Source organism: Apis dorsata, unplaced genomic scaffold, assembly GCF_000469605.1.
Source record: "Apis dorsata unplaced genomic scaffold, Apis dorsata 1.3 scaffold_227, whole genome shotgun sequence".
NCBI classification, from domain to species: domain Eukaryota; kingdom Metazoa; phylum Arthropoda; class Insecta; order Hymenoptera; family Apidae; genus Apis; species Apis dorsata.
The window spans coordinates 506,088-517,041 of NW_006263509.1; the positions used below are offsets into that span (position 1 = coordinate 506,088).

Below are 10,954 nucleotides of genomic sequence, written 5' to 3' on the forward strand. Positions count from 1 at the left end.
TCAGGAAAAATATTATTTTCAACGGTTCGAGCCATAAATCTCACGAATGAAAATGAAAATCAAACCGTCGTTTTTATTAATTATTCTATTGATTTTATCTTCTTCTTCTTCTTTTTTTTTTTTTTTTTTTCGGGAGTTTTGGGGCTAAACCCGTTAAAAAAAATTTTTTCCCAGAGATTTTAAAAAAAAAAAAAAAAAAACCCGGTTTTTTTTTAATTTTTTTTTTGTTTTTTTTTTTTTTTTTTTTTAGACATTTCGACCAACGAATCGCAAATCAACGCATCATATTTGTTAATATTGAACGAATCGTTTCTTACTTCTTTTCTGAAAATTCAACAAAAGTGTGAGATACAAAGAAAAAAAAACTCTGACTTTGTTTATTATCTCTTTTTGGCAAATTAAACAATAAAATTTTTATTAAACATTATCGAACGCGTAATGGAAAAAATATTTAGATCTTCTTGCTGCGGAGATACGAGAAAAAATTGATCGGGGTAATGTAGATACACTTGTTCTATTGCGTCTCATTTTAGTTGTTGCGGCTAAAATTATACTTGTTTATCTGTATATACATGCGCTGTACTGGTCGTCGTAATAATATTCAGATTTAAGTCCATCTTGCTGCAACCAGGGGCGGTGTTTGGTCGATACTTGGAGGAGGGATTGGTTGGCAACGGCCCAACCACCGCTGTAATTCACCCCCTCAGATTTCTGTCGCGTATATTATATTGGTCTCGGCCTATATATACCCCTTAGATATCGCCTGACTGACCGTTTCAAAATGGCGAATACTTATTCCTCCAATTCCTCCGTTCCATGATAATTTTAAACAAATTTTTATTTTATACGTGTTGCGATATTATTATTTAAAAATTTTTTCGTACTTGTAATCTTTCGAAAAACAACGTTATTTAAATGAAAATAAATTCTCGAAAATGTACAAAACGCGATTATGCAAAGCGAGATCGATGTACTTTTGAAAGACATTCTCTTGGACGAATTGGGCGATTACGATTTTTGTCACGCGTCTTCAACTTCGTATCTTCTTTCACCTCTTCGACGACGATCACTTGTGATTTTTTTCGAACAATCGATCAAGGAAAAAAAGGGAGGAGAAAGGAAAAGAACGAGTAACGATTAAATAAACGAAGAAATAGGAGCAAAACTTTTGAAGTTTTATAAAATTTTTAAAGATAAAGATATCGATCCCGCTGCTGGTAGCTTTTTCGATTTTTTATTTCTCGCTCCAATTCCTCCAATGATAAAATAACCGTGTTTCGAAAAGGGTAATCGCATAGAGGATAAATAACGATTCCATCATGGGTAACAATAAATTAATATCTGCACAGGAAATATGCAAATTGCAGTTTGAAGTATACATATTATACATAGGATTCCTGGATGATTGCAGGTTTTTCTTTAATCAAATTCCACCTTCCGTTCCAGTCCTTTTGAAACGTTTCGAGGAAGAGACAAGTCAGAAAACTGTTATTCGACATTGTATAAACAGGTTCTGTTCTTGTAAACTTGTTTTAATATCTGCCTCAATGCATGTCCTTGTTCTGTCTTTATATTTTATAAGCGTCGCGAATCACGGCTGCATTCACGGCTATTTTATGAATTTATATTTAACCAAACTATATATTTTGCGGGAATTTAAATATATTCCCGAGAAGTATAAAAATTTGAAAATTCTTTCAAATTAGAGAAGATTAGGAAATTTTTAAATTTAAAATCTTTAAATCCGAAAATTCTAAAATATAACGAAAATTTGAGAAGGAAATTTTTAAAATTTGCAAATTCGAAAAATCTAAAATTAATTCTCGAACAATCGTTTAAAATTTTCAATATCGAAATTTTGGAAACTTTGCAAAATCTTTCTCCCCGCCTTTGAAATTTTTCTCAAGACTCTACCTCTCCTCTTTTAAAGGTGGAAAAAATTCTACCATTTGTTTGGCGAGCGTACAACGTGTTTGTCCATTTCGAGCGCGACAACGTCCATTAATGGGTCGAGCAAACTCGTACGACGCGTATTTTCAAGCCCAAGTCTTAAAGGCGCCCTTACACTTGCCCGGGAGCGTGAATGGCCGACCGGAAGCGACGAGTTATGACACTTGACATGAAGTCTTAAGCGCTTAAGTGTGGCCAGGCTGCGTGATCACATTGTATTCCTCGTACACAACCGCGTTTACGCTTGCAGCTGAGAAACGTGGCCTGATTCTTATTCTTCTTCCCTGTGCGATCACCGTACGTAATAATATTAAATTATTTCGAATCTGTTAACAATACATCCTTCGATTACTATTAATGCGAAACAATTTTATAATATATATATATATATATATATATATTTATATTAAGTAATTTATAGATTATAATTTTAAATTCTTACGAGAAGGATTTCAAATATCATTTTGAATTTTTATTGAACGACACGAATACCTTTGTTTAGGTACGTTGATCCTTTGAGAGGCTAAATCTTTCGAGTGCCAATTGCCCGTGAAATTTCTTCCCATTCAATGAATTCGCACTTTCTCTCATTGTTGGATCGTTAAAGCGAACTCTTTATTATTAAAATTACATTCTCATTAACAGCAATATAAATTTCACAAATATTTACAATCTTTTCTTGTTTTGAAATTTCTTATTTCGATTAAAGTTCTTTGAACTTCCCGATACTACTTCGCTTTAATAATTAAATCGAATTCGTTGGATTTCAATCTTGCGCAAACAATCTTGTTTGAATACATAAATAATTCATCGTGTGAACTGTAATTATATTATATTATATACACAGATACGATGACAGATTTGGAAATCTCGTTGTGAAATTTTTTTTCTTTTTTTTGTTTTTCTTTCTTTCTTTCTTTCTTTCTTTCTTTCTTTCTTTCTTTCTTTCTTTCTTTCTTTTCTTTTCTTTTCTTTTTCTAAAACCAATGAAAACGTTTCAATCGAGCCTTTCGATCTCATCGAGATTTTTCATGGCCGTCCGCATTTCCCATCAATTTGTCACCTCTTGAAATGTTACGTTTACGCTTTAGAAAATCCGCTGACCTTTCACTCGAAAGTTTCTTTCCACATTGAACTTCGTCGTTTGAAATTTCCATTGACCCCAGATTGCGGAACGTAAATCGAACGCTAAAAAATAAATATTTATTCAATCTATTTCTGTTCCGAAAGATAATAAAATCTTCAGATACCGGGCAATAGAAGAGTAGGATATATATTATGTTTGCGAATAAAATATCTCGTATCTTAAAATATTATTACGCGTTAATGCAATTATTTAAATTTATTGGCTATGAAAAATTGAAAATAATATAATTGACTCGCGACGTAAAATATAATTATATATTTTTCGACGTTATTTATTTTCCTCTCAAAACACGTAAATGCTCTTAATATCATATAGAAATAATGAGAATCGTCAAAAAAAGTGAAAATAGATTAGATCTTCAAATTTATTATTTCTATTCCACATTTTTATATTATATTAATAAAAATTATTTAATAGATAATTATACACTGCTTATCATAATCGCGTTTAATCACATATATTAAATAAGTCTAAGATAATTCTAGCGTTAATTATTGCCTATCTTTTTCTTCTATATCTTTTCCCACAAGCGAACGTAGTAAAATTCCAAGAAGAAAATCTCTTTATTGTCGAACGATTTCGAAATCAATCTTTTACGCGTCTACGGCCGAAAGACCTTTAAGAAGACCTCGAGGTGAAATATATATTCATGCTTCTTGGTTATTCTCACCTGCGATGCCTCGTTACTCCCACGCGGATCTCTCTCCCTCTTATTCCCCCTCCTCTCTCTCTCTCTCTCTCTGTCTCTCACTCACTCTCTCTCTTTCTCACAGAATATCTGAATTACCTGCATCCTCGTTCCTATAGGCCTTGCAGAGAAATAACTGAGATTTGTAAACGAGGATGTTCGTAGCATTTATGCTGCGTCGTTTCCAACGTTTACTTACCGATACAATATTTAATTAAGAGAATAAAATTTAGAGAAACGCGTTTGAAAGTTTTTCGAAGTAAGATCGAAATCGTGATCGAAATTGTCGTATTAATGAGAATGAATATTATTTTTTTTTTCTTTTTTTTTGAATGGAAATATTCTAATGGAATATTTTTCGTTAATTTTAATTTTCTAATTATATGTTTGATTATTGATTATAATAAATAGACTCATTCTACACGAATTTCGAAATTATTTATGACATTTTTTTTCTTTTCTGCGACAGAAATATAGAATAATTTTTACAGAATTTTGGAATTTTGTGAAAATTAATATACGGACTGTATAATATTATTTGTTTCTGGTATGTCATAAAGTCATATTATTAGAAACGTATATTTAAACGGCATTTACGTTATCGCGAAATTTTTAAGGCCAAATTTTATCAGATAGCGATTCATGGGCGAAAAAAGTGGAACGAAATTAAAATTGGATTCTTCTATTCAGGTCGGAGCGATTTCGTCGGAGGCATAGACAATGAGGCCCTGGACTTCTCCCAGTTGGAAGATTTTATCAACAGCGACAGCGAACAACCGGCCACGTGAGTAATTTAAGTAAAAATACACCTTCATTTCTGTCTCTCGAACCTTGATTAACATCGACCGAAAAAAACTTTCCAAAAAAGAAAATCTTCTTTAAGATTCTTTCCTTTTAAATTCCTAACGTATCGAAACAATTTTATTTCCAATCACTTATATTATCGATACAATATTTAATTAAGAGAATAAAATTTAGAGAAACGCGTTTGAAAGTTTTCGAAGTAAGATCGAAATCGTGATCGAAATTGTCATATTAATTTTTCTTTTTTTAAATATACTTGTATTCTTTTTCTTTTTTTTTTTTTTATTTTTTAACGAGAACGTTCGATCGGGAGCCATCGTTAACGCCTACATCGCTCGCTCGAGCACGTGCCCGTTTGTAATATTTTGTCGCGAATCGAATGCATATCGAATGCTTATCAATCTTTACACATCCTTGACTTTCCTCCGACCCTTACGACTTAGATCGCGAACTTTTACGCGTTTATGTAAAATTCGAATAAAATATTCATTCCAACTCCGTCTCTTTCGATCGTACGATTTGCAATTTCTCATTAAAAATCGACGGCGAATAAAATTTGTAGAATTATCGAAAAAATAAGAATTGAACGTTTTCATCTCGAAAACGCGCGACAATTCAAAAACTTTTGCACGGAATGACAGAAGGGAAAAAAAGATGGCGGCGTGTGACAGAAGCGGACGCTCACGCTTTCGAATAGACACGTGTAAGTTTGTAAGAGTGTGCGTGGAAAAAGCAGACAGATATCATGCGGTGGCGAGGTGTAATGATATAATGACAGAGACAGGCTGGACGGAATTGATGGAATCAGTGGTTGGTGTGTTAGGCACTGGTAATCCAACCTAACGCACTCGTCCCATTAAAGGCCCCGCGCTGATCTCAGGAACAGATTTCATTCACGGATCGAATGGAAGCTCTTCACCCTTGATCCCTTGTTGCGTCGCGGGTCAATGGGATTAAAACCGATGGAGATTGACCGTTATTTGCTTTTGTTCCGCGTTTTTCTTACGTTTGTTGCAACAACGCCATCAAGAAAGTTTGACCAAGTTGGAGAAAGTGGATTCGAGCACGAAGGATTCGAATTTTTGGATAATTTTTATTTTGCCGGGGATATTTTGAATTCTTAATTTAAAAGATTTAGAAGAAGTATCTATCTATGGATATGAAAAATTTGCGGATTTCAGAATTTAGGGAAAAGAATTTTCGTTTCGGAAAAATATTTATATATACAATTTTGGGATTTTAGAAATTTATTATTCTATGATTTATTTATTTTGTGATTTATATTGCGTTGTGGCTCGAAACTAAAATCGAAAATTAATGTTTATTATACGTATGTACGTAACGCCTCTAATTTAAGCTAGAGATGTTGAGAGAAAGTTGTCGAGAGAATATTACAAATTTGAGAATTATCGTTCACCACGAATGGAAGATAAAATTCTTTCGAATAAATTTACAAGAAATGAAATGGGGAAAAAAAGGAAAAAAGGAAAAACTTAATTATTTTCAAGCCGGTAAGAAAATATTCAATGATAATTGGTACAAATTTCAAGAATCTGTAGATTTGAAATCTTGACAGGATAATTACATAATTATCAACAATATGTAATCGTATGTATTATTCAACGTAAATCATTATTCGGATTGTTATAAAAGTGGAATTCATGGAAAAACTCATGATGAAAAACCCAAAATCAAATTTTCCTGTTGATAATGAATAGAGGTAATAAATCGAGTTACGAGCAATATCGGTTAATAACATCAATTTATTAATGGTAATTTTCAGTTACTGATATTAGATTGACTCATTAAATATAATTTTCTAACAATCCTTGAATAATTATCCCGTACGAGAAAAAAAAAAAAAGATCATTATACAAGTATAAATTTTTGCAAGAATAATCGACAGGGAATTAGAACTGCATTTTTTCCAGAAGATAATAAACGAAAACCTTATCTAATTAAATTTGAAATTTAATTATTTTGATCAATTTTAAAATTTATAAATCTTGGAATCGATGTAGCATTCCACTCGTTTATCTCGTACTTTACTCTAAATTTGTCGTTAATTTTTTCATTCGCAGATATTTCGCGGATACCCTTGCACACAATGAGAACGGGGGTGGAACGACGACTCACGGTGGTCGTGTGGAGGCGGCAACCACTCAACAACCACCGTCTCGATTGCCATCGCCGATTACCCAAAGTCATCCGGTCTCGAGTACGTGCACATCCGCTACCACCACCGTACCAAACGGCGCCGCTTACAAGGATCCGCAATCGTACGTTCACCCGTAAGTCGAGTTTAGTCCAAAGGCTAGAATGTCAACTTTGCGTGGATTAAGTCATTCGAGACTTTACAAGTCTTTAAATCCTCATAAGCTGATCACGGTTAATGCATCTTTCTTTTTTATATAATATGTGTACAAGTGTTCTTTAAGCGTTTAAAATTTTGCAAATTTTTTAAGAGAATTTATGCGGAAAAATTGTTGAAACAAGTTTATAAACATTTTTGTGTTCGTTCGTGATACGATACTTACGTTTCAGACATGCATTACCAGAAAGCCCACCAGACAGTGGTAGCGAGCCACCATACTCTCCACCAGGCCACAACGATACCCAACATGTACATTCACCGCGTAAGTTGAGAAAATATTTTGTCAAAAATCAAATATTATTATCAAACGGTTTCTCAAATTAATTTGCAAATGAAATTGCAGATCAAAAGGTAGCTCTTCAAGAAATGCTTCTTCACCACCAAGGGAATCAAGCAAATTATGCTCCAAATTTATTACCCTCTTCGCCAAGAACCTTAACATCCTCCACGGATCCAATGCTATTAACTCATACAGTGCTGACATCTCATCTCACCTCAGGAACGCCCAATATTCAATCTCAGCAACAGCAAATAGGTCAAACTTTAGTGCCTTTACCGCACGAGCATAGTCCTGGTAACATTAACACGTTGTACTCGTCGCTACAATCTGCTCCTAAGAAGAGAAAATTAAGCCAGGATGGTCTTGTCCATGTGAAGCAGGTGCAACGAGTAAAATTTTTTTTTACTGTCATGATTATACTAAAATAATTAAAGACGTATCATGTGAAGACTCAGAGGAAAAATAAAATAAATGATAAATTTAGTTTTGTTTCTCTACATTTAATTATATATATTCTATTGAAGAATTTTTTCTTATACACAGAAAAAAAATCAACAAAAATAAAATAATCACCTCTGTGATCTTCATATGTATATTACTAGCTTTAAATATATTTTTTTTTATACGTTTCATATGTTTTTATACTTATAAATATTTTTTTTATTAGATTCAATTAGAAATTAAAATCTTTCTTGAAATAATATTATATATATTGATGCTTTTTTAGGAACCTGAACTAGGAACTGTAGAACACAGTTGTAGTAGTAGCAGTGCTGTTCTCGATGGCGATGAAGTGACGGATAATAGCTACATAGACGCCAGTTACCAGTGTATCCGATTTCATCCCTTTCAGCAGACATCCTGGCATGTTCTCTGTGATCATAATCTGAAAGAACTTCCAGTGCCCCACTATCGGGTGGATGCGGATAAAGGATTCAATTTCAGCAACTCGGACGACGCGTTCGTGTGTCAGAAAAAAAATCATTTTCAGGTAAAAATTTAAAAGAATAATATCGAACATAATACTTTCTTTATATTATTCCATTTCATTTTATATTATATATATATTAATTTATTTATCAAATCAATATTTTTCAGATTACTTGCCATGCTCAGCTTCAAGGTGAAGCGATATTTGTCCGTACTGGTGAAGGATTGAAAAAGATAAGCAGTTTTCAATTGCATTTCTACGGTGTTAAAGTGGAATCACCGACACAAACGATCAGAGTCGAGCAGAGTCAAAGCGACAGAAGCAAGAAACCATTCCATCCGGTGACGTAAGTAGTTGCTTAGGCAAACGTGTGAAAATCCATGTACAAACTATTATCAAAATGCATTATTCTTTTTTTGTTTCAATATTTTACATCACATATGAGAAATTATCATGCAAACATTTCGGAATCTTTGGTGCGAAATTTCTAGTCGTTTTCTAAATAAAAATTATAAAATGGTTACGTTACACTAAAGTAGAGCTGCTTTCAGGGTGGAATTAGGCGGCGAGCGTGTTACAAAAGTAACCGTTGGCCGTCTTCACTTCAGCGAAACAACCAGCAACAATATGCGAAAGAAAGGGAAACCGAATCCTGATCAAAGATATTTCCATTTAGTTGTTGGCCTCCACGCTCATACTGCTGATCAAGCCAGTTACCAAGTGGTAGCTCATGCATCGGAGAGAATAATCGTTAGAGTAATTATACTTTTAATTACTATATTGTTTAGATTTAATTTCAAAATTAATTTTTCATGGAAAAAGTAAAATATAATATGCTTAATATCTTAAATTTGAATAGAAAAGTTATAAATGCAAAATCTTTATACTTTAATTTCTTTTAAATTATTTATTAAATAAAATTTGATATTTGTTAAAGATATGAAAAATCAAAGAAAAATTTATTCTATTGTATCGTATTCAAAATAATGTAGGCAAGTAATCCTGGTCAATTCGAGTCTGAAGGTAGTGGCGTAGGTGCAGAAGGTGGTTGGCAAAGAGGAGCAGCACCGGATAGCGTTTATCATGCCGGTCGAGTTGGAATTAATACGGACAGGCCTGACGAAGCTCTAGTTATTCATGGCAACATGAAGGTATTGTTTAATTTATTAATGCTATTTTAATAGATATGATGATTTCATAAAGGAAGGAAACATTATTAATGAATACTCACAGGTGACTGGCCATATTGTCCAACCCAGTGATGCACGTGCAAAGCAAAATGTACAGGAAGTGGATACGCGTGAACAATTGCGGAACGTGCAACAGTTGAGAGTGGTTCGTTACAGATATGCACCGGAATTTGCACAGCATTCTGGTTTAGGTATCAAACAGCAAGAAGACACGGGTGTCATAGCGCAGGAAGTGCAACAAATATTACCGGAAGCTGTATTGCCAGCTGGAGACATAGTTCTTCCAAATGGTCAGAGGATCGAGAATTTCCTTATGGTAAACAAAGAAAGGATATTCATGGAGAATGTGGGTGCTGTGAAAGAACTGTGTAAAGTAAGATTTAATTTTTATATTTCATTCTCATTTTTTAAATTTGTTATTTATCTTTATTTTGTTTAGATTTTATTTTAACTCTTAATGATTTGTTTTAAAATTTTATAAAATCTTTCAGGTAACAGATAGTTTAGAAACTCGCATTGATCAATTGGAACGAATAAACAAGCGATTAGCGAAGCTGAAAAGAGGAGACAGTCTGAAAAGTTCGATTAGTACAATCTCTAGTATATCAAGTAACAAATACTCATCCTCTATCAATAGTAAGGCCACTGTACAGGGGAAAGGAAAAAAGAGCGAGCGGGAAGACGAATTTCTATGCAGCAATAAGTTTATCCAAATTATAATTGTTATACTTATTCTTATCATGGCGTTTTGGTAATTAAAATTCTTTCTGATTTTTTAAATTTATTTTTATATTTTATAAATATATTTTATAATACTTGAACTATTATCGATATAATTTTAAATTTCAGCTTAGTTGCAATGGCGACATTATACTTTTTAGAATATCAAAAACGTAGTAGCCTTGAATGGACAGCGGTAACTAGTAATGGAATGTTGGCTATAAGACCAGCTCATCCATCAACAGCATCAAGTACACCTAATTATGATTCTCGATATAATTCGTTGTTAGACAGTACGTTGTCGTCTTTGTATACTAAACATGGATCCCATAGTAGAGATTCGGATAGTAGTTTGTCCGTAAGAACGAATGCATTTTCCACGCAAGCGCCTCATACGAAACAGCAACTTTATTCTCAAGAAATTACTTGGTATCCTATTAGTCATTCTGGACCACAGCCAAAACTCGAAAAAAATAGGTTTGTAAATATAGGCCTATAATCTCTTTTTATTTCTTTTCAACTTACAATATTTTAATATATCGTATTAAATTATTTTAGTGAATTTCCTGGAAATTGGTTAAGTAAAAGTGGTGCTGGTGCTATTCCTAGTAATGTAGATGAAAACGATCAAGGATCGGAAGTGGATCCATCTGTAAATAAAGGTCCAATTCCATTGGGTAGACCATCGAATTGTCCCAGACATTTTAGTGAATTTGAAAATCCATGTCAAGTAAGATTTTTCTACATTAAATTTTTCTTTTATATTTATATTATTTTAATATAAATATATAAAATTAAATATTTAATATAAATATAATATATATTAAAATATATATTATATTTATATTATATTATATTATAATATATATT

At 32.8% G+C, this 10,954-nt stretch overlaps 1 protein-coding gene across 3 annotated transcripts in view; it reads left to right on the top strand.

The window, feature by feature from the left end:
- The window catches only part of LOC102674129 (myelin regulatory factor-like protein), a 48,033-nt gene that overhangs the window by 34,760 nt on the left and 2,319 nt on the right, over positions 1–10,954 (top strand). For 2 of the 3 annotated variants that reach the window (XM_031510432.1, XM_031510430.1), the window contains exons 2-13: positions 4,476–4,569; positions 6,671–6,880; positions 7,134–7,225; positions 7,307–7,632; positions 7,971–8,234; positions 8,342–8,520; positions 8,714–8,930; positions 9,167–9,325; positions 9,408–9,737; positions 9,856–10,115; positions 10,214–10,561; positions 10,643–10,814. In XM_031510432.1, coding sequence (XP_031366292.1) covers positions 4,476–4,569; positions 6,671–6,880; positions 7,134–7,225; positions 7,307–7,632; positions 7,971–8,234; positions 8,342–8,520; positions 8,714–8,930; positions 9,167–9,325; positions 9,408–9,737; positions 9,856–10,115; positions 10,214–10,561; positions 10,643–10,814 — 2,651 coding nt within the window. The remainder of the gene's footprint in view (positions 1–4,475; positions 4,570–6,670; positions 6,881–7,133; positions 7,226–7,306; positions 7,633–7,970; positions 8,235–8,341; positions 8,521–8,713; positions 8,931–9,166; positions 9,326–9,407; positions 9,738–9,855; positions 10,116–10,213; positions 10,562–10,642; positions 10,815–10,954) is intronic. The other variant, XM_031510431.1, reaches the window with a different exon arrangement.